The 24722-nt window shown below is 43.5% G+C and overlaps 1 protein-coding gene and 1 pseudogene across 1 annotated transcript; one reads left to right on the forward strand and one right to left on the reverse strand.

Moving 5' to 3' along the window:
• Positions 1-5906: 5906 nt before the first annotated feature.
• Positions 5907-7602, forward strand: GPR101 (G protein-coupled receptor 101). The gene has a single exon (XM_023201837.2). The coding sequence runs from the start codon at positions 6073-6075 to the stop codon at positions 7600-7602; it is 1530 nt and encodes a 509-aa protein (XP_023057605.1). The 5' UTR covers positions 5907-6072.
• An 8745-nt stretch (positions 7603-16347) lies between these two features.
• LOC111535580 overlaps positions 16348-24722 on the reverse strand; it is a 33258-nt pseudogene continuing 24883 nt past the window's right edge.

Genomic DNA, 24722 nt, shown 5'->3' on the forward strand with positions numbered 1-24722 from the left:
CTTCCAAATCAATTTATTTAGATAGACATAGCTTTGAAATCCAGAACTTCTGTACTGCCCAAGCCCACAGAATGTGCAATATTAGCTCACACCCAGATGGTACTTGATTTTGTTTGAGTTTTGCAAACACAACTTCTAGGAGTTGGCCTGAAGTGAATTCCAGAGTAACACATAACACTGAAAAATTTAAAACACCCCCATGGGTAGGCACTCCTGAACAAAATCATATATTTTTCCCCATTGACTTATTATGAACTCGCTAAGCAAAAAGGAGTGTGACTTAGAATTTAGATTGACTGATTTAGTCGTTTTACCACCTATGGGAACCATGTGTCTGTCCAACAAAAAGGAACCATTACCATTGCAAATGCATTTGTCTTTTCACAGTTCTAGCAATTCCTAGTCCCCTTTCACATAGATTCAAAAATTTTATCTGGTTTGGGTCTCGGAGCCCTTCTGTCTTGTCTGCACTCTTCCTTGATGTAGGCTAGGAAATGCCCCTGCTTTGGAGTCAGAGCAGGCTTTAACTCTCAGCTCCAAAACATATTTGCTGTGTGACCTTGGATAAGTTACTTAGCCTCTCTCTAAAGACAGGGATGGTACTGTCTTACATTGATTCTAAAGCACATTTTTTTTTCACATTCTAGCATCTTTGAAATCAAGATGTATCTTGTTAGCCATGGTATGAAGGTTAAATTTTCAGCATTTTTTCCATTTTCTAGTAGTATATATGGTGTCAGGCTTTCAGAAAATACAGTATTGATTCCTAACTTGCCCAGCTTCCTCAAGGATTTAACACAATACAGCAAGCATAATGTAGGCACTCAAGTACTCTTGCACCCATTATTACTAGAATGAATGACTAGAACTAATACCTGGCTGAGTCTTGGGTCTCCCAACTTTCCTCATCTAGCTATTGGTACAGCAATTGGGGCAATTGTTCTGACAAGGTGAACAAGCCTGAGGCCGGCACACTACTGACCAGTGTTGCAACATGTGGTTGTCATTGGGCCCTTGGGCCCTTTCTTGTTGGTAGCTTCTTGCCCTCTATCCCTGGCCTATTAATATCATCAGCTTGATCGTACCTCTGCTGCTACTGAATTATGAAGGTAGGGAAATGGACTAGGTGACTTCTTAAGCCACCATCCCAAACTCTCCCTCTTTCATCCCAAAGAACCTTCCCAGAATGTAATGAGGCTTGTCAGTTGAAGGGTTCCTTCAAGGCTATCAGAATCAGAGCCTGAAGGGCTAGAAGCAAATCCACATTCCCCAAAGCTCTACCACATACTTCCAGTTGGGGAGCTGATATTTGGATGTCTTTGAAATCCAAGGATACCTACTCTGCTCACATCTGGAGGGAAAGAGAAGACACTTGAAGATTAACCACCCTCAAACATCTCTCTGTACAGAAAAATAGCTGGTATTTATTTTCTAGCACTTCTCTGGCTTTTTTCCTGTCTCCGGCTGGCAGGCTCATCTCAGTTGCAGAGGCCTCATCCCACCCAACCTCTTCCACTCCCTATCATCCCTCTTCGTGCCCAAAAGTGCAGCTGCAGACTCCATGAGCCCAACCCTCTGAGGCACCCATCTTTAACATGTGTCTAGAGGGTCCCCTGTTGGAATCTAGCAGTCTCGGGCATGCTCACAACCACAGTAAAAATAGGAAAGGTCAAGAAAGACTTGCCTTTGTCCCTGGCCACTCCTAGCAGCTTCACTGCTAGCATAATGTAGGCACTTAAGTACTCTTGCACCCATTATTACTAGAATGAATGACTAGAACTAATACCTGGCTGAGTCTTGGGTTTCCCAACTTCCCTCATCTAGCTATTGGTACAGCAATTGGGGCAATTGGTCTGACAAGGTGAACAAGCCTGAGGCCGGCACACTACTGACCAGTGTTGCAACGTGTGATTGTCATTGGGCCTCCCAAGTGACTGTAAAATCATTGAGTCTGAACAAACTGCCACTTGACAGTGCATGCCACCCAGGATTCTGTATCATGGCCAGCACAAAGCTAGGAATTAATAATTGTGAGTGATTATCACGGAAACTGTCTCTAGGAAAAATGACCAGGTTTTTACCATTCAACCTTCGGGAGATAAAATCAGGCCTAGCAGAAAAAAGACAAATGATCTAAGAGCAAATGCAGGACTCCAGATCCAAAGAGCATTCTGAGGCCTGATTATACACCTGTCTCATCTCCCTGTCTCAGAGGCAGGTGATGGGAAGGGGAGGGGGTGTCTCCATCCAGCCCATCAACCAACTCCAAACCCTGTGCTCATTCTAGACCCTCCCCAACACCTCCTTGTACTTATTCCCTGTCAATTTTGCCTCTCTGTAGGTCTCTGCTTGCCCCACTCTGTGGGACCTGTCAAGACCCTCCTTGTCTCCTGCCACAACCTCCCTTCAGCGTTCTCCATCCAACACCAGCCCTAATTCTAGAGCATTGCCCTACCTAAAACCCACCAATGAACAAGAATGGCTAACTATTTACCCTTGTGAAGTCTGGGTAATGGGAACATGGAGGATTATTTTATTATTCTCATTACGTTTGTGTATGCTTGAAATCTTTCATAATAAAACGACCCTCCAACGGCCTCCAGGGATCTCAGGGTAAAGTCCGAAGTCCGCAGACTGACATTCAAGACCCCTCAGGATCTGCCTCTACCCAATTTAGCCAGTTAACCTCCTGGCACTCACCATGCTGCAGCTTCTCTATTTTCCCAACCTTTGGAACCCAACTCTCTCTTGCAGCCCTAGTTTTACCCCATGCATCTTCTTCTTACAGAACACATTTCCCCTTGTGCCCTGCCTAGAAAACACCTCCTAATCCCTTGGAAATCTAATGCAAATGATCCCTGGTCTGGGTCACCTTCCCTACCCTCTGGGGGCAGGGAAGAGGGTGCCTCCTCAGGCCTGATATACAACAAATACCCAATATGTGTTTAAGAGAGACCAGAATGTCTTGGTTAATAGAATGTGTGCAATATTTACTTGAACTTAGGCAAGTAGGGTAATCTTTCTTGCCTTCTGCTTCCCTCTCTATAAAATGAAGATAATAGCCGTACTTACCTCACAAGGCTGGGGTAACGATTCAGCGGTATTCTCTGTGTAAACAGTTTAACACAGTACCCGGCAGAGAGAAGGGAAGAAAGAGGGAGAGAGAGAGGGAGAGATGCTGACTGACTTACAGACAGACATACTTCAATCAAAGAATATAGTAGATAATTATGCAGCTTGTCTTAAGTGAAATGCTTCCAAATCCTACAGGAAAAGCGTTGCCACTTAGCTCTTCCTGGGAGCTAGAGAAATTCGTGGAAAACCGTTGACATTAAAGTCACGATTCCTTTCTCGGGCTCAGGGGCTATTCATACTTTGGAGGCTTTTCAGAATTCGAGGGGAGTCCTGGGCCCTCCTATTTGGAAGAATCTACTATTTGGAAGGATAGTGCAGGGTCTGTGCCTGGGAGCTGGCCCGAAATCCGGGGGGCTAGGAGGGCACGGGGTTTGCACGAAAATCAGCCCCGGTGACAATCCCCAGTCTGTGAGGTCTCGGTGGGCTCGGGGCCCCAGGGCTGGGAACCTGGAGTGAGAAAATCTGGGTGGGGTCTGGTGCAGGGCCCCCCACCTGCCAGCCCCCTCCCCTGGGCCGCCGTGGCCTCGTGCGTCACCGGCGCGGGCGGGGACCGAGGGGAGGGCGGCACCGCAAGGTGAGGGCACCGCGCTGCCTTAAGACGCCGCGCGCCCCCGCTGCCTCTTCAGAGCTTGCAGCGCGGCGCGCTGGCCGGACGTGCGGGCACAGACGTTGTGCCCCGCTCCTGCCGCGCCCGCAGAGCCCGCTGCCCGGTGCCAGCTCGCAGCCGCCCGCGCCCCGAGAGGCGGCCGGGACAAGCACGGGGAGCCCCGAAGGACCCGCACGCGGCGCCAGCGACTCCACGTCCGCAGCAGCAACAGGTAAGCGGCCCGGCCCTACTCCGGGCTCCGTGGCCCCCAGCACCCGGCCGGGCCCCTAGCCTGGGATCCCACGACGCCCCCTCTGCAGCGGCCCGACGGCTGCTGAGTAACCAGGCGTGGTGGCCCGCGGTGCGGCCCCTTCTCGCCTTTCCCTAGCCATCCTCCCGCACTCGCGTTTTCCCTCGCACTTTTTCTTGTGCGTTCTTCTCCCCATCCCTCCCCCATTCTCTCGTTTTTTCCTCATCCTTTCCCTCTTCCTCAGCTTGTTCTCTTTTCTTATTCTCTTTTTTGCTTATTCTGTCTGTGTCTCTCCCAGTCTGTCTTGCTCTCTCATTCTTTCTCACTCTCACGCTCCCATTTCTTCTTTTTTCTTTCTGTCTCTCTCCCTCTCTGTTGCTCACTTTCTCTCTGTCTCTCTGTATGCATCTCATTCTTTCGCTGTCTCTGATTTTCTTTTTGTCTCTCTGCCTCTCAATCTCCCTGTCCCAGCCTTTCTGACTCTCCCCACCACCCTGCACCCCTGCCTCTTTTCCCTTTCTCCCCAGCTCCTCCCCCACTACCCTAGGCTGCCACCAACACCAAGCAGACCAAAGAAAGCAAAGAGGATGCTGAATTGGGGATGGGGATGGGGATGTGGAGGGTGAGGGTAGGGGAACTCAATAGGCATCCTCCCTGCATTTTCTAGTCGCCATTGCACTGCTGAGAAACTAAGGGTTTTATAAGCCAAAGTCCGCGGTGGCCAGGGCGGCAGGTGGTTTCCACGGCAAAATAAAGTCTACAGGGACACAGAGATCCAAAGAGACAGAGATTCAGCCAGAGAAAAACCGAGGTGAGGGGCCGTGAGAAAAAGATGTAGAGAAATAGAGATGCGCACACACTCAAAGATATAAAGCAAGTGTTTAGCCGGAGTCCTGGGGTGACAGGAAAGTGAAGGACAGAGAAACCAACTAGAGAGTGCACACACTAAAGAGATAGCTTGAGAGACAGGTGAGACAAGCAGTAGAGTGTTAGAGATCAATGGAGAGAGAGGCAGAGCAATGCAGAGAGAACTTAGGCAGGGAGAGACAGAAACCACATGGAGAGACACAGAGACAAGAGGGTCTGAGAAAGATAGAGCAAGCGCACATGTGCCAGGGAGAGACAGAAGGAGACACCTAGAGAATCCGAGGGAGACGCGGAAACAAGAGAGTTGGAGAGACACGGAGAGGGCAGAGACACAGAGGGCGACATTGAACAGGTGCGCTAGGGACCCACAAAGATGAACTGCTAGGGAAATAGAAATGGAGAGACAAGAGAGCATTAGGGAAAGACGGAGACACACACCAACTAGCCAGCGACACAGTGACAAGCAGAGACACAGAGAGACAGAACGGATCAGAAAGAGACTGAGGGAGAGACAAGGGTAAGACTGTGAGAAAGATAGGGAGCGAGAGCGCGAGCCCTGCAGAGAAAGTGCGCTAGCAAAAGAGACACACACAGACAGACTGAGAGACAAACAGTGGAAGAGAGAAATGAGAGTAACAGAAAGGAAAGAGACAGCATGCACGTGCTATCGAGAGACGGAGAAACAGAGACAGACATGAGTGAGAGACAAAGATGAGAAAGAACCAGGAAACGGTGAGACACATACAGACACACACCCCGAGAGATACAGAAAAAAAGTGCGAGAGACACTGGAGAGAGACAGAAACTGACTATCGTAAACAGACAGAAACAGAGAGCGCACGCGCATGCGCTAGCGCTAGCGACCAAAACTCCCGGGAGCCAGAGACAGCTGAGAGACAAGCAGAGAAAGCGCGCGCACGCACGCGCCAGCAGGAGAAACAGATGAGAGAAAATCAGAGCCCGGGAGGGAGACAGGCAGACAGATCTGAAGAGTGCGGAAAGGAGCCATAGAAGCTGCCTGTACTGGGGATGGGGCTGTGCGGGAACCCGGGGTAGGGGGTCCTGCAGCGCCCTTGCTGGGCGCGGAGGCTTCTCCCCTTGACGGGTGACTAACCCTTCCTGCGTGTTTCTTTTGTCACCAGCATAGGCACTGAGTGCGGTCTGTGCACCCCTTTGCCACCCACCAGTGCCGGCGCTGAGCCTGCACCCTGTCTCACGCCCTCTGGCTGTTGCCATGACATCCACCTGCACCAACAGCACGCGCGAGAGTAACAGCAGCCACACGTGCATGCCCTTCTCCAAAATGCCCATTAGCCTGGCTCACGGCATCATCCGCTCAACCGTGCTGGTTATCTTCCTCGCTGCCTCTTTCGTCGGCAACATAGTGCTGGCGCTAGTGTTGCAGCGCAAACCGCAGCTGCTGCAGGTGACCAACCGTTTTATCTTTAACCTCCTCGTCAGCGACCTGCTGCAGGTTTCGCTCGTGGCACCCTGGGTGGTAGCCACCTCTGTGCCTCTCTTCTGGCCCCTCAACAGCCACTTCTGCACGGCCCTGGTTAGCCTCACCCACCTGTTCGCCTTCGCCAGCGTCAACACCATTGTCGTGGTGTCCGTGGATCGCTACATGTCCATCATCCACCCTCTCTCCTACCCGTCCAAGATGACCCAGCGCCGTGGTTACTTGCTCCTCTATGGCACCTGGATTGTGGCCATCCTGCAGAGCACTCCTCCACTCTACGGCTGGGGCCAGGCTGCCTTTGATGAGCGCAATGCCCTCTGCTCCATGATCTGGGGAGCCAGCCCCAGCTACACTATTCTCAGCGTGGTGTCCTTCATCGTCATTCCACTGATTGTCATGATTGCCTGCTACTCCGTGGTGTTCGGTGCAGCCCGGAGGCAGCATGCTCTGCTGTACAATGTCAAGAGACACAGCTTGGAAGTGCGCGTCAAGGACTGTGTGGAGAATGAGGATGAAGAGGGAGCAGAGAAGGAGGAGTTCCAGGATGAGAGTGAGTTTCGCTGCCAGCATGGTGAGGTCAAAGCCAAAGAGGGCAGAATGGAAGTCAAGGACGGCAGCCTGAAGGCCAAGGAAGGAAGCACGGGGACCAGTGAGGGTAGTGCAGAGGTCAGGGACAGCCAGGAGGTCAGAGAGAGCAGCACGGTGGCCAGCGACGGCAGCGTGGACGGTAAGGAAGGCGGCACCAAAGTTGAGAACAGCATGAAGGCAGACAAGGGTGGCACAGAGGTCAACCAGTGCAGCATTGACTTGGGTGAATACGACTTGGAGTTTGGTGAAGACAACATCAATTTCAGTGAGGATGATGTGGAGGCAGTGAACATCCCGGAGAGCCTCCCACCCAGTCGTGGTAACAGCAACAGCGACCCTCCTCTGCCCAGGTGCTACCAGTGCAAAGCTGCTAAAGTGATCTTCATCATCATTTTCTCCTATGTGCTATCCCTGGGGCCCTACTGCTTTTTAGCAGTCTTGGCTGTGTGGGTGGATGTCGAAACCAAGGTACCCCAGTGGGTGATCACCATAATCATCTGGCTTTTCTTCCTGCAGTGCTGCATCCACCCCTATATCTATGGCTACATGCACAAGACCATTAAGAAGGAAATCCAGGATATGCTGAAGAAGTTCTTCTGCAAGGAAAAGCCCCCGAAAGAAGATAGCCACCCAGGCCTGCCCGGAACCAAAGCCGGCGCAGAGGGTGGGACTGAAGGCAAGATTGTCCCTTCCTATGATTGTGCTGCTTTTCCTTGAAGTTAGTTCTAAGGCAAACCTTGAACTGTCCATAACACGAGAAACAAGAGCAGATTTCTTTTCAATGGACCCACAATCCATTAATGCCAAACCATACCATTTCAGGCAAAGGTGTTGCACACACATGCTCTTCACCACGAGGTAGATAAATATATAGAAGAGGCAGGAACTGGGGTATTTCCTTAACAGCATGGACTTGAGGATTCTGAGTGAAATTTTCCCCCCAAAGATTATTAGGCTCTAAATTTCTTAAAGCAACAAGGGCTATCCATTTTGGACCTGTACTTGGTATTCTGTCTTTCCAGAGCTACAACATGCCAACTTTAGCTCTGAAGGAAAGAGAAGATGATGCTTGTGAACTTAAGGACTTTTCGGCCCTTGGGTCGGGAGCTCATGGGCCAGAGCTACAGCTTATGTTCAACTGAAAGAAAGGCAATGGACCAAATCATTCATGGAGCCCAAGAAACAGAACCTAATGGACTGATCAACATACGAGCCAAATTCTGAACTGAACAGCCCCACAGCCGGGTGCAAAGACTGTTATGCGAACTAAAACAAAGGGCCTCCTGCAGTTAGAATCTCAAGAAGGTTTCTAGATCCTGTAACGGGATCCAGAAAAGTAGAAGGACATGTATGAAATGGGAAGCTAGTCCAAGGGAAAAGATCGAGAAATAACACACATTCGGGGGGCTAAACAGTTGACTTTTTTTTTTTTTTTTTTAATCTTGGGTTTATGCATGGGCTGGGACTAAGGTCATTAAGTGTAAATTGCCAATTGACACAAATATTTTCTGTCTCCTGTTTGAATAATAGTGGGGCAAAAATCATGCAACTGTTTTACAACTTCCCTTACGTGACTGAATTGAGATGCTGGTAGGAATTCTTCAGATCTCTGCCAACCTTATGTTTTCTTTTGGTTTGTTTTTGTCAAATAAGCCTTTTTTATTCAAACAGTATTTATAGAAAAAAAGAAATTCAACTAGAAGTGGCCTAAATCCTACAAAATTCATAATGTCACTGAGGAACGATTTGTTCATCAGAAATATATTTTGTGTCCATGAGATCATAGACAATAAATGTGATCTCCACATGGGCAGCAAGGAAGGCAGAACGTACATTTTTCTTCCTTCAGGCACACCCATGTGTCTTTTCCACCTGTGGCTCTCTTTAAAGCTTTAAAGCTCTCTGTAGATGTGAGAGAGAAATATCAGAGAGTCAGAAATGACAAAGAGGATGGTTTCACAATACCTGGAAAACATCTAATCTATTCCAAACAGTCCTAAAATCAAAGCATTCAGGTCAGACATACCCTAATTAATGCTGTTGAAATAAATCACTTTGGGAAAACTTTAACAATATCTAAATTATCCCTAGGGTCAATTCACAGGAATATTCCTCAAATCCCAAACTGCAAAATAACTTTGGACAGGGATATACGTACATATCTCTGAGGGCATGGGCCGTATGTATGTGACCAAGTAACATGGAACCAAAAAAAACAGTCAAGCTAGTGTTTTTTTCCTCCTATAGAACAAGTTAAAGCAACTCTAAAGTCAACCAACTGTTCATGCAGAAATCCACTGTCAATATGGGTGGAGGGAGTGTTTGGTTGAAAATGGTTAATCAGGTAGTTGTATGATGTAAGATGACCATCTTCAGAGTTTAACCTCATTCTTGTGTGATTGTCATGCCTTTATTAGAACTCATTTCATTTAAATAAATGCCCAGCTCATTTATATTTTTTATCTCTTCCTCCTCACAGATTTCAACATGAACTTCTCAAGGGGGAGAGGTAAACAGCAATGTATTTGGACTGTGGATAACTCCGCATGGGAATTTGGGATTGCCATGTTCAGAATTTAGGAAAGGAGAGGGAATAGAAACAAATAATATAGAGCTGACCCTTCAAATAAAAATACCACGATAACCTTATTAATTCCAACTCCATTAATTTGGAACTTGTAGTTATTCAGACAAGGCATGGGGGCTGAAGTTTACCCTTACACTATCATTTATTTTTCTACCAAAATGCATAAAGTGAATTAACAGTCATAAATTTTTTCTACCAATTTATCACCAAACTCTTGTATTGACCTGTCCTTAAAGGATATCTGGGTAAAGAAATGGCCTATGTGATCAATCTTCCTATGGGGGAGGGGTAGTGCCTTGAGGTCTGTTCAAATGGTCAAAGGAGTTCAAGGTAGCTATAGCTTATCCTTTGAGTAGAAATGCTTACTTGGGTAGGAAACAGGATTTCAAACATAAGTGTCTCCAAACATTGTGTTAAAACTGAACTTCTTGTTTTATTTTTAAAGTTCACCCCCTTCAAAGTGTATCAGAGAAAATTGTTTGCCAAAATCCCAAATCAAAATGGAACCACAACCTGTACAAGTATGGTAAGTCCATTTAACAGCACACACAACATTCTCAAGGGCACCAAGATTCCCTGATTTCCTTTTTGAAGTTCCTCTTTTCCGTATTTTAGTCGTTGTCCATTATTTTGGTAAATTGGATCCTCAAAAGTGAAGACCTTTTGAAAATATGAACCTGGAAAAGAGGACCTTTTAATTAAGAGTATTCTGCTTTGATGACATTTTCTTCTAAATGAACAGTAAGGCCCATGGTTAGCTTGGAGACAGCAAGTACTTGAAATTTTTTGCTATTTTGAATAAAGCACTATCAACTTAATGAGGTTTTACTGCACATACTGTTTTGTCATTTGAAAATCTGAAAGCACACAAAAAAACTCATCATTAGCCTCACAGATCCTCATGTGCAATAGCTTTCCCTGAATGTTTTTAAAGGACGTATTCTTTTGCCAAGGCCACTTCATATGTGCAGTTAAAAAAAAAATCCCATTAAAGTACAGGGGCCAGACAAACCAGACTATGAAATGATGTGATTTTAAATTTAATGATTTTCCTTATTTACGAATAATAGAGCATCTAGTTTGCCAAGAAGTCGCAGGTGCTTTGACTAACACACCAATTTCCACAAGCTTGGGAAGGCAGTAATAAGGAGCAAGCCCTGGGCTTCCATGATTTCTATGATGCTAGGGTCCCTCTTCTCTGAAACACCACAAGTACCAGCTGCTTAGAAGGCCTCTGCACTTCCAGCTCCCTGCCTACCTCTTGCCATCAGCCCACTGCCTTCACCTGCCTCACTCCCTCTCCCTCTGCTGCACTGGCCCTTCAGGAATAGTCCATGCTTGAAGCTCTGCATGTTCACCTACTCCCCATTCATCCCTTCCCAACCCAGAGCTGACAGATTCACAGGGAACTGGGGGCCTGTGGAAGCAGGGAAGGAGAGAAGTGAGCCATAGGAGTGACCAGCAGTGAAAGGTATTTTTCTGTCTCCTACCCAACTCCACACCAATTTAGAGATGACGGGATACCTACTTCAAATTCAACAGGTAAGGAAAAGTGCCAGTTATTATTTAGTAGAAGGTAGGCGCCTCATTTTTTACCAAAAAAGCACTCGATATTACGCATCAGTGGGGGAATAGTCAATCCTGTAGATACTGTCCAATTATTTCAGCAAAAATAAAACACTAAAAAACCTTTTACCTACAAAATTATAAGATGCCTAACATTGCCTTATTTTATACATAATTAATCAATTAAGCCAGGTAAAGTTACTTCAAAAAGATTTTTTCATACTACCTGAAGGATAATTTATATGATTAAACTAGGCTTACTTAGACTTTGCCAAAAAGCTTTTAAAAGTGTCTGAAGCACATCATTTGGAAGAAAAAATAGTAATACACATCATCTGGTAATTTGAACTCTCAAGATAAAACTCTCATGAGTTGTTGGGATAAAAAAAAGAGTAAAAATTTAAACCACTGGACTGTATTTTTCTCTCATAACCACCCTGCCCAATATTTTGAGAAGAAAAAAACAATAACGTATTTTCCCCTCATAATGTCTCTTCTGTTGTATTCCTCTTTGAGGCAGACCTCATGCTGTCAGGAGAGGTTTCTCTAAGCAAAATGCCGTTTCCTTCTAGAGCAGACAAAAGATTACAAGAACAGTTGGCTGTTAGCCAGTGGCCAAGATAAGGAGAGAAAATCTGGCCAGTCAATGGCTTTTAACCCTCTCCCTCCTTATCTCTTTCTCTTACTCTCCATGGGCTGGACTAGTGATCTCGGCCCTCAAAGCCCCTCTAAACTAAGGCATGAGGAGACAGAAGCAGTGAGCTGGAAACAGCAAATGTGATAGTCTAAAATCCAAAAAGAAGAGAAATCCTTGTCATAAATTCTTTCCAATTACTTAGCCATGATCTCTTCCTCTACGGCAAATGCCCAGCTTGCTTATAGCTGTCTTTTGCCATAAGCAACAAAACTGGCTAGAGGAAGAAACAGGGAAGCTAAAATCCACTGAAAGAGGAAGAAACAGGAAAGCTAAAATCCACTGAACCTGGCCACAGATTGCCAGGTCACTGACAAGTTCACTGCTCTTTGGTAAATAGAATAAGAATCCTCAAGGTAAATGAAGGTTGCTAATAGGTGTCAAGTGTTTCCATCATTGCCTCCCAAAGCCTCCATATCTCAGAGTACACACACCAAGGGAAAACCACAGTGACTTAGACACTCAGCAGGAGGTTTACTGTGTCTGAGGAATAATTACTCTATCTGTCTTGTTCTAAAATGTAGAGAAAAACAAGATTGGTTTTAGTTTGATGTTTCAAACGTAAGGTGGATTTTCCCCCCTCTTCATCTGTGCTACAACTTTGATGTTAAAAGTTTGGTATTTTCGTCTTGTTTTAGTGACGTAGTATTTTTTGTAGTAATTCTCCTAAATGTAAACTATAACTGTATATAAAATGTAAGTGTTCTTGGAGATACGGTGCTAGATATTAGATTGTATGTGTTTGTAGATAGTGTCGTCCTCAAAGGTAGTATGTACATGTAAAGTTAGTTAATAAAATGCATGCCAAATTCTATGTGTGACCTACACTTTGGTCAGTTTCTGATGTAGAACATAGTACACTTGTTTTTTAAATTTATTTTTAAAGTGTATACTACAGGATATGTAAAATGGCGCCAAGGTGGGGTGGCAGGAAGTGGTGCCTTTCATTCCTTAAATCCCTAATATGATATATGACAGGTGAGAACTTATTCTGGTACAATTGGTCATCAGTGTGAACTAATCATCTTGGCTGAAGTCCTTGCTGACAGTTTTTCACAACACACTTGGCACTGGCATGCCTGTTTTCTATTCACTGAATATATAGAATGCAAACTCAAAGAAGACCATCCTTCTCCATTAAAAAGGAAGGACTCCAGGATAAGCAAGTAAAGTCCAGTCAGCAGGACGAAAAGAATACTGCACTCTGAAGACCCAACCAACACCTGACCGTGAACTGACAGGTTTCGTGCTTGGCAGATCCATAATGTGACCATCCATGCCCTCCTAAAGCAGTAACAAAACCCAGAAAAAGGCTGCTCTGTTTTTCCCCCTTTGGTTGATTGTCTGAGAGACAAGATAGAGACAGCATGGATGGCTAGATAGAGAGGTAGTGGGACTCCTCTATGGGGTCACAGCTATGGTGTTTGATAGTTACAGTACTATATCAATGGAATTTGTGTCAGACAAGAAAGGAAAACTATAAGATGATTTTGCTGTATTTTCAGAATAAATATTACAACTAACAAAACTATATATACCCTCATTAAATTGTTTCTAAAACTGCCTTTAATACCAAATTTTGTGTACTGCTTTGAAACTGAAAACGGAAAAATGTAATTAATCAATAAACAGTTCTCTTTAATATTTTAACGTTTGAATTTAAAAGTTTCATTTTTCTTTAAAAAAAAACAATTTGTAATTGAAAAGTGCCTTTTCAAAGGATTGTCAAACTACAGTCCTGGGGCCAAGTTCCCATTGGCACGACTTATCTTCAGGTGCACAAAAGGGGTAGGCTTTATCCTCCTCCCCTCAGCAAGAAGAGAACCCCACTCACACCCCAATCAAATTCATAAATCAACACTGTTACATGGGCCAGTAGTCCCAGAGACTCTGCCCAAGGCCAAGGTTTCACATATTGGTTGACTTTAATTGGATCCTTTCTAAAATGGTTACAATGCCTTTTTTTTTTTTTTTTTTTTTTGCTTTTGCTGGAAAAGAATAACGGACTCCTGCTTGGGAAATGTGGAGAAATTGATGTTTGTGATTTAACTAAGTATTATTAAGTGATGTTTGTGTTTCTTAAATAGGTGCTGTTATTCTATCCTTGGTATATTCCTCTTAAATATTCTAAATAAAGTCAAATTTTATGTGTGTATCTGGTTTTTATGCCAAGATCCTTGAGGAAACAGTGAGGGAGACACATACCTTGGTCTCCATCCCTTCTCTTTTGCTTGAATGGAGGAGACAGGGGATGAACAACTAACTGCATTACAAAGTAGAATGAAATATATGGGCTCTAATATTTCATATTCCAGTATTCTAATATAAGGAATATGCAAGGGATGGAGGGGGTTCAGCAGGAAGGGCTTGCTGGAAGAGCATAAGCCTGGTCTTCTATGAATGGAAAGGATTTCAAAAGGAGGGAGGGGGTGGGCAGAGAGAAAATCTGCGGGCCCGATGGTTTGTGGGACTCTCAAATGCCCAACTTTATTCTGAAGACAATGAAGTCTAGGGGCGATGGATCGGGGAAAGACAGTGAGTAACCTTTGTCTTTAGGAAACAGTACTGCCTAGCACCCAGGTCACCGCCACTGGGCTCCAGCCCCTGCTGTCCTACCACTCTGGCCCAGGCCACTTCCCTCCACACAACTCAGCCCAGCCTGGCCTAGTTCCCACACACACCTTGGTTCAGCCCCAACTCACCAGGGTTTATGAAACAGGAAGGCAAGAGCACGTTCCCTCAAGCCCTCCTTTCAGAAAATGGTTATACCTCTATTGCAACCATTACATGTGAAACTACTGTACACAGATGAGATAGGCAAATATGTCTAAAATCTAAGAGCCCCTAGTTCCTATTGAGTTGAAGTGCTTGACCTACTAGCAGCTCCTCTTCTGATACTCTCATTGGTAGCAGAGCAAGGAACTGCATGCCTCCTGCCTCCAAAGTGGTATTGGCGGGCCCACACTGGGAGGCTCAGGGAGCTATTCAGCCCCATTGCAATCCAAGTAAAGTGTTCTTCTCCATTTTTCACTCCAAAATCAAGCTAAATGCTGACTTACTATTTCAAGATGTTCAAAGATGGTTGCCATGAGACCTGCAGGTGACTCCCTTCACTTTACTCTGTGAACGCCATCTAGGCAATCACATTTTCCTGCTGCAGAAATAAATGTGCCTTTCTAGCAAACTACTACCATCAATTCAAATAAGTGGGCTTGGGAGCTCAGATAAAACAATTAAGCAGCCAAGCTGGCGGGAAAAGAGGTCCCTGAAGCTCAGTATACCACTACTTAGTTCAGAGTATTTAGAGGAGAATAGAATTGGCTCCAATGGGCCTCATAACAGCAGTTTCTCCTGTCAAGCAGGGCTAAGGGCTCAGCCCTAGGTTATGAGACTGAATAGGAGAGGGTTTAGAGGAGGTGAAAATTCCACTGTCGAGAAACCTTCTGTAGTCTTCTGTAGCCATTCCCTGCCCCACCAGGCTGCTCTAGGCCCCAGGCCCATTTGCCACCAGTCATAGCCCTGACCCTTCCAATACAGACACATTACTGGCTAGTGAATTATTTTCTTCTTCCATGAGGTAACTAGTAAACTCCTTCTCCTCGTTTCACTCTTTCAGAATGCAACTCTCTGACCCTGTCCCTCCTCATTCCAATCTCCCATCCAGGGGCAACATAAACTCTTTGATCCCTGCACAGACAAACAAGTACTCCTCAGCTTAAGGATGGCTTTGAGAATAACCTTTAATTGAAGGGTATATGTAGACATTTTTCAAACATTTTCCTAAATGAGACCCATATTTATCAATACAATTTGATGTAGAAAATGTGTGATTTTCATGGCTGCTCCCCCAAAACTACAAGCTAGAAGAATATTTGCAATACAAATTCCCAGCATTTTAGGAGATGTGATATCTGACTATTGTTTAGGCAAAGCAAATAAACCCAAGAAAATTGACTCCAAAGATTTATTATTTAAACACAGCTAAGTCAAACTTGAACATTCTCAGCCCCCCAAGGAACGGCAAATAGAAATAGACAACTAACAACTAGAAATGTGCAGATTTCACTGAGGAATAAGAGCATTATCTGGCATTTCATAAACTCTATGTGCTAAGCCAATATGCATTTTTAAATGATCACTCAGATACAAAGGTGTAATACAGTTTGTATAATCAACTCCCATTAGAAAAATACACATTTTACATAAAGTTTATTTGACAATAGTTCTGATGGAATTAGATGCTCTGAACAATATGAAGGAGAAAAAGGAAAAGAAAGAAAACTTCATCTGAAAAACCAGTGTGGTACTCAACTTTAATTTTTTTTAAAGAAATATGCCTCCCTTGCTCTAATTGCTTTAATTTAAATCTTTTTATTGTAGCTTTTCAGGAAAATATGATGTAGAATAAATCTGTTTCCCAACCTCTTTTCTTCCATACAATCAGTATTTTGTGTCATACAAACTGAGGCCAAACAATGAGATTTTATATTTACATATATATGGTTAAAATTATGTAATTAGAAGCACACACATATATATCTCAATTGATGTTCATATAGATATACAGATATTCACGGGCAAGGGAGATGTGCTTGGAACCCTTTGGGGAAATACTTTACTCCACCTTCAGCACACTGTAGATTTTAGCAATTAACCAGAAACAGGAAAAAAATCCAACTGTCCCTGAAACAAAATGAAAAAGATCTTTGTTAGCCAGACTTCATAGCAAATGAAGGTAGCTTTCTCAAAAACACAAAGCATGTCAGTTTTGAGGCGGGCTACTGATTCTCCAACTCTCAAGATTTGTACATTTATCAAGTAAAAACCAACAGGCTCTCTTGCTGAGCAAACAGGATGAGCAACAGGGCCAGAGGCAGTCACCTGCAAACAGGTGTGAGAATCCATCTGATTGAATTCTGCAGGTCTCTAAACAAAGCAAGAAAACAAAATTAGTAGCTTAACTTCTCCATTTCAAAAAGAATAAAAGAGGTCCAAGCCTATTTCTGATACAAAAATCTTCTTATAACTTGCTTCAATTTAGAAAACGTAAATAACCATTATCACTACAGATAGACAAAGGGGGTAATAATCTTATGTATTTGCATATCCAGAGCATACATTAGTTTTATAAATCAAAGTTTTGTATCATTAAACTTTAAAAACTTTATTAAACTTTTTTTTGGAGACAGTCTTACTCTGTCGCCCAGGCTGGAGTGCAGTGGTGTAATCTCGGCTCACTGAAACCTCCACCTCCAGGGTTCAAGCAATTCTCCTGCCTCAGCCTCCTGAGTAGCTGAGATTACAGGAGGCTGCCATCATGCCCAGCTAATTTTTGTATTTTTTGTAGAGATGGGGTTTTGCCATATTGGTCAGGCTGGTCTCAAACTCCTGACCTTAAGTGATCTGCCCGCCTCGGCCTCCTCAAGTGCTAGGATTACAGGCATAAGCCACTGTGCCTGGCCTTAAGCTTTATTTAAACTCTAAAACCATCTTGGAGTCAGGTGCACTGGCACGTGCCTGTGGTCCCAGCTGAGGAGGCTGTGACGGGAGATCACTCGAGCCCACGAATTCAAATGCAGCCTGGGCAACACAGCGAGCCCCGTCTCAATAAACAAATGAATAAAGAAATAAATGAGAAAAAAATCTCATTTGGAAGGATTTATCCTAAAGAAATGGCCCCATATTCAAAAAAATTACATGCAAAATGGTGATCATAATACTATGATTTATAATATTGAAAATTAAAAACAAACCAAATGCCCCCCCAAATAGGCAATTAGCTAAATTATGTCCCAAGTGCTCAATGAAATAATACAAAAATGACCAATGTAAAGACTATATAGCAGCATGAGGCAATCTTTATAATATGGTGTCAGGTGATAAAAGGCCTTAAATGATTCCTGGGTATCATACCAGTGTGAACATAATATAAGCATAAATATGTGGACCAGATAGAGCAGAGCATAGATAAAAGAAGGCATCTTTATATTTCAGGATGATATAATTATGAGCAAATTTTTCTTTAATCCATGATTTCATTGATTTTTATATCATTAAAAACAATTTTCAGATGATATTATGATTCAATGACTTAATCAAAGAAAATTCCAGATTCTACAGTCTAATGGTGCACCCCAGGACAATTCATCTAGGAAAACATCTTACTCAATAACAAGATTGCAGAAAGTTTTAGACAGCGGTTGGTACCTTTTTCCTTGCCAGATTCCAAACTTAGGATAACTTTCCATCCAATATATCATCATACCACTTCCTTCTACTCTTCAATGCTCATCAGGAATCAGTATGGTATAGTGATTAAGACCATGGGCATAGAGTAACACAGATCTACTCTGTTGGTTTACTAGATGTCTGATCTTGGGCAAGTAACAATCTTGCCAAGCGTCAGTTTTCTCATCTGGAAAATGGGGATGATAATACCTATTCTTACTCTAAGCTTCCTTCTTTGAATCCAACATCAAAGGTTCAGGAGATGGCAGGTGTATAGCTAACACATTTCTCAGAATCTAAAACATCTCTGATTTTGATTTGCTGCCTATTTTCCCCATAAACCATTGAAATGTTTATGAATTCTCAACTTTTTGATGCTTTACATAAAATACACAATTGTCTCCTACCTAAAACACAAAAATCCACCAACCCTCACACTATTTTGGTAGTCAGCTGAGCTACAGAATCTGGACTTTGGAGTCAAGCAGACACTTAGCTATGTGATGTACCTCCTCTGTTTCTCAAATGTGAAAAGGAATTACACCCTCACGCAACTAAGGCTTTTCCTGAGAGAAAAAGGACAAGTTATATTAGAGTGCCTGTCAGAGTAGGCACTCAAGAAATGATAGCTATTATTAATGTTCTGATTTGGGGCTTGAAATTTATGATCACATGGGGTTTATCTGATTAGTGTGATCATTCTCAACATTGGCCGCACGTTGAAATTACCTGGGGAGATTTAAATACTACCACCTGGGTGACACCCCCAGCAATTCTGATTTAATTGATCTGGGATGCAGCCTGAGAGTCAAGATTTCAAAAAGCTCCCCTCTCAGCTAGTCTGCCCCTCCCTCCCTCCCTCCCTCCCTCCCTCCCTTCCTTCCTTCCTTCCTTCCTTCCTTCCTTCCTTCCTTCCATCTTCCACTGAACCAAAGGGCCACTGAACCTCACAAGTTAAAAGCAACTTAAAGGATCTGGAGAAATTAATTTTTTTCTACAGCTGAATTGCTTGTATCACAATTTAAGAGTAGAAAACAGGAGATGAAACAAAAATGGGGAGAATTATCACCCTGATATCTTTGCTTACTTTTGTTTCAGGTCAGAGAAAGCACTAAACCAATATTAAAAATGCCCTAGCTTCTTTCTCTTCTTTCTTTCTTTCTCTTTCTTTCTTGCTTGCTTGCTTGCTTGACAGAGTCTCCCTCTTTCGCCAGGCTGGAGTGCAGTGGCATGATCTCAGCTCACTGCAACCTCTGCCTCCTGGGTTCAAGTAATTCTCCTACCTCAGCCTCCTGAGTAGCTGCCACCACACCTGGCTAATTTTTGTATTTTTAGTAGAGACGGGGTTTCACCATGTTGGCCAGGATGGTCTCGATCTCCCGACCTCATGATCCACCTGCCTTGACCTCCCAAAGTGCTGGGATTACAGGCGTGAGCCACCACGCCCAGCCGCCCTAGCTTCTTTCTAAGCTTCAGAACCTTTTATAATGATACATAACCAAAAGACAATCCAACCACAGGATCTTGAATGAGACAGTCCAAGAAAAGCAGAGAAACCCATTTTTCCCCTTTCCCTTCCCTAATTGCAATTCTATAATGAAAAGAATTCTGTCTGATCCTGGGATAGGTATCCAGTGTATGTTTCTTCTAAGGGTTTCCCAATGTGATCATATAACTACACTAAAAAAAGAAAAAGAAACTAGTTAAATAAAACATTTTGAAAGTCTACTACTTTCTATTCAACATAAACAAATCTTTTGGTGGGGATGTGGTGGTGCAGACCTGTAGTCCTAGCTACTAGGGAGGCTGAGGCCAGCCTGGGCAATGTAGTGAGATCTCATCTCAAAAAAAAATCTCTAAAGAGTCTTTCCACAGCCACTGTGGAGACTAAATTCCAAGAACTTGCAGCAGTGAATAAGACGTGCAGGAAAAAGATTGTCCATAAAGCTGGAATTTCAGCCATTGTGCAAAATAATAAAGGGAAAGCTTACTTGGGAATCAGGGTCCTGGGGGTCTTAACTCCCTTTAGCCACATTTGATTTTGTGTTCACTAAGCACTTTCTTTGGGCCTGGCACTTGCCAGGTAGTGTGAGGGATAGAAAAGGAGTTCTTGTAGAAAATAATCTCAGTTGGTGGCTGTGCTACACATCACTATTGATGTAGAGGTCAAAGTCGGAGACCTGGAAATCACCCTTAACTCCTCCCTCTTTTGCACCCACATATTGTCAGTTACCAAGTCCTGCAAATTGCAACTCCTTAATAGCCTTCGAATCCCTCTCCTCCATATCCCTCTGTCTATCTCCACAGCCATGGGATATTAAGCCATTCCCTCTTCATCTCTCACTTAATCAACTGTTTGTTGACTTCTCTCCCTACCTCCAGTCTTTCTCTCAAATCCATTCTCTACTCTGTCAGTGTGATTGTGATATTTCCAAGCCACAAAATTTGATTGGCGCAAGCCTGTAATCCTAGCACTTGGGGAGGCCAAGGCGGGTGAATCATCTGAGGTCAGGAGTTCAAGACCAGTCTGGCCAATATGGTGAAACCTTGTCTCTACTAAAAATACAAAAAAAAAAAAAATGGCTGGGCATGGTGTGGGGGTGCCTATAATCCCAGCTACTTGGGAGACTGAGGCAGGAGAATCACTTGACCCCGGGAAGCGGAGGTTGCAGTGAGCCGAGATCATGCCACTGCACTCCAGCCTGGTTGACAGAGCCAGACTCTGTCTAAAAAAAAAAAAAAAAAAAAAAAAAAAAATACTTCCCCATAGCAAAAGTACTCAAGCTCTGGAGTGTATTAGGAACCGGTTAAGCCATTAGAAATACAGATCAACAGGGGTTCTGACCCAGAGGCTCTTGGATGGTCCCTGGACATCAGATTTGTTGGTTTTAGTTAATGTTAAATAATTGCCACAAGTGACTTTGATGCACATCCAAGCTTTATCTGGCAAAAATTCCAACTCCTGGCCAGGTGTCATGACTCCTGCCTATAATCCCAGTGCTTTGTGAAGCTGAGGTGGGAGGATTAACTGAAGCCTGAAGTTTGAGACCAGCCTGAGTAACATAGCAAGATCCTGTCTCTACAAAAAATTAATTAATTAATTAGCTGGGCATGGTGGTACATGCCTGTAGTCCTAGCTACTCTGGAGGCTGAGATGGGAGGATCACTTGAGCCCAGGAGTTCAAGGTTACAGTGAGCTATGATGGCATCCCTGCACTCAAGCCTGGGTGACAGAGTGAGACCCTGTCTCTAAAAAATAAAATAAATAATTACAACTCCTTAGTGTTGACACACAAGGTCCCCCAGAGTCAGGTCATGACCTACTCCTTCAGGCCTTGTTCCTGCCAGTTTACACCTTAAATTTTAAACTCCAGCAACCCCAAGTTATCTAGAGACATCTGTATGCCATGCCTTGCTCAGTTGTCAACTTTACTTTCTACCTTTAAGATTAAGTCTTCCCTCAAAACATAAGACACATCTCTATCATTTTCTACGGAAAAGTCTTTCCTTCCCTCTTTCCCTCTCCCCAAGTGAGCTAAGTGCTCTCCTCTGTGCTTTCACAAAACCCTGGGCTTCACTGTATCAGGTTCTGTGCCACCATGCATGGAGATGATCCATTTAGGTGTCTTCACTCTTAAGACTATAGCCTTGAGGCTAGGGATTAAGTCTTAATCTTACGCCCCCAGTGCTTAGCATAGTGTTGGGCACATTGTAGGTGGACAATGCATATTTGTTAAACTGAACTATTTAAATTAACTGCTTAGCAATGTAAGCTCCATGAGGATCAGGATTTTTATCCCTTTATAGTTTTGCTCACCACTAAAACCCCAGCCCCTAAAGCAGAGCCTGGCACACAGTTGTCGTTCAATATGTACTTACTAAATGAATGAATGGTGGGATTTTGGAGAAGGCATCATAGGGAAAAGTCCTATAAAGCTGAGTTCAAACACATTTGAGGATGGGAGACAGCTATTCCAGAGAGGAATAAAGTTCCCATAAAGGCTTAAAAAAACACTCAAAGCCCTGGCAGTTTTAAGGAACAGTAAGAACCATGACAGAGAGATTGGAGCATTAAAAGTGTAAGATAGAGAATTAAGGGAGCATTAAAGAGGGCATATATGTCTCTACTCCTAGGCACTTGGGAGGCTGCAGTGGGAGGATTATCTGAACCCAGGAGTTCGAGGCTGCAGTGAGCTATGATAGCACCACTGCATTCCAGCCTGGGTGACATAGTGAGATCCTGTCTCTAATTCTTTTTTTTTTTTTTTGAGAGAAATCTCGCTCTTGTCCCCCAGGTTTGAGGGCAATGGCTTGATCTCGACTCACTGCAAACTCTGCCTCCTGGGTTCAAACGATTCTCCTGCCTCTGCCTCCCAAGTAGCTGGGATTAAGGTGCCTGCCACCACACCCGGCTGATTTTTGTATTTTTTAGTAGAGACAGGGTTTCACCATGTTGGCCAGGCTGTTCTCAAACTCCTGACCTCAGGTGATCCGCCTCGGCCTCCCAAAATGCTGGGATTATAGGCATGAGCCATCGTGCCCAGCCTAATTTTTTTTTTTTAATAGAAGAAAAGACTGCAAGAGTAGATAAGGGGCCAGATATTGCATGCCAAGTTAAGAAGTTTGGATTTGACCATGTGGGCAACTGGGAGCCAGTGAAGATACATAAGCCATAGAATAAGACAATCAAATTTGTATTTCATGAAGATGATGAAGATGATAATAATAATAATTAGCTTTTACTAAATTATTTTATGCCCGTCTCTGAGTTACAGGCTTCACATGTGTGATGACATTCAGTTGTGTTTTTCTGAGGCAAGTACTATTATTTCCCCCATTCCACAAGGAAATGGAGGCTCCAAGAGGTGAAGTGACTTGCCTTACAATACACAGCCAATAAATAGCACAGATAGGAGTCAAAGCCTATTCTGTCCTTGACTGTTCTAGGAAAGATATCAATATGGGCTGAGGTGACCAGAAACCACTTTGTGCAGAAAGACCTCAAAAAACAAGCAGCAGTTAGACAGGAAAAGGTAGAGAGACCAACCCAGGCATGAGATGCCAGAGGATGTAAAATGCACAACACAAGAATGCCAGAGAATACAGCTTCTGATTACCTCTGAGGGAATAGAACACCTCTTTAAGAGGAGACTTTCTGTTGAAACTTTTTAGTATGATACTCAAAATTCGAAGAATACTGACCACCACAAGGCCCATAGTTAGTCTACAGCTACTTGCACTGAGTAAAAGAATAGGACCCAGAGGTTTTCTGTATCCTTGAGAATAGGGACGACTGTGTCCTGTTCTCCTACAGAACCTACCGCTTTCTTTGGTCCATAAGTGTAAACTGAGATCAAAATAAGCTGGAATTGAGGATGTAATGGCATTATTCCAGAGGTTACACTAGCCTTGACTCCCTGTATCCCAGAATCATGTAGTAAAACAGAAAGGGTGTGTTTTTTAAAGAAGGGCTGAAGGGTCATAGGAAAGACCAGAGATATTCTATTGTCATCCTATATTCCTGAGGGTGATATTGTATTGCTTTACATGCACCAGTCTTAGTTCCCCCAGTTAAGAGCAGTCCACTTGGTCAAATAGAGGACTACAGAGCAGATTTTGGAGGCACCCGTTAGTTGTTGGTTTGGCTCTAGCTCGAGAAAGTGCCTCTTTCTTGAGAAGGACATAGAGAGTTGTACTTTGAAAGAATGAGGCCAACCTGGGTTTGAATGAATCATGGCTCTACCACTTACTGGCTGAGTGGCCGTGAACAAGTCCATCTCTCTGGGCTTCAGTTGCCTTATCCATGCAATGGGAATAAGGTGACCTACAGCTCATGGCAATTCTGAAAATTAAGTGAGATAAATGTGTGCAAATAGCTGGCATATAATCAACTCAATAAAAATAGTATTATATCTTAATGTTTCCATATTCTCAATGAATATGCTACCAAGCCCAAAGAAGACACTTAATAAATACTTACTTGTTGGTTAACAATCAGCATTAATATATTTTTATCTCTTTTTTATCTTTCAGCCTTTAAAACTGAAGATTTTAATAAGGTAGAGCTAGCAACAACTAGGTATAATAAAACACAAAATGGCCATCATAGCTAACGTTTGTGTGTTAAGATAATTGGACATTTCCTTCAGTATACTATATTTCATCTTGCTCTGTGTGAAAACATGAAATCTTCACTTTAATTTAGTGATAAAATATTACACATTAGACTGTCTCAAAATATACTGAACTTCATTAGCTTCTTTTAATGAATAAAAATATATTCAAAGCACAGACAGTGAGAAAGCCAACAGAAAAGCACTCTTCATTTGGCTAATACTTCTTCTGGGTCTTAAAAGCTCTTTGTAACACACTGGCTTCAATCACCACCCAGTGATTGGTGGTTCAGAGTCTCAGACTCTAAACATAATCTCTCAAAATGATCAAAAATGTATTCTGAAAATAGCATTAACTCCCAAGTAAATGTAAGGTTCAAAAATAGTTCACTCTAGACCAGGATTTATTGACAGCAGCACTATTGACGTTTTAGGCCAGATAATTCTTTGTTGTGGAAGCTGTTCGGCACACTGTGGCATATTTGGTGGTGTCCCTGACGTCTATTCACTAGATGTCATTAGTATCCTCCCAGTTATGACAATCAAAAATGTCTCTATACACTGCTAAATGTTTCCTGGGGGAGTGGGCAAATTGCCCCGGTTGAGAACCACTGCTCTAGAACAAGAGACTGTAGCTAAATGCAAACAT

This window comes from Piliocolobus tephrosceles, chromosome 12 (genome assembly GCF_002776525.5).
Source record: "Piliocolobus tephrosceles isolate RC106 chromosome 12, ASM277652v3, whole genome shotgun sequence".
Classification (NCBI taxonomy): Eukaryota; Metazoa; Chordata; class Mammalia; order Primates; family Cercopithecidae; genus Piliocolobus; species Piliocolobus tephrosceles.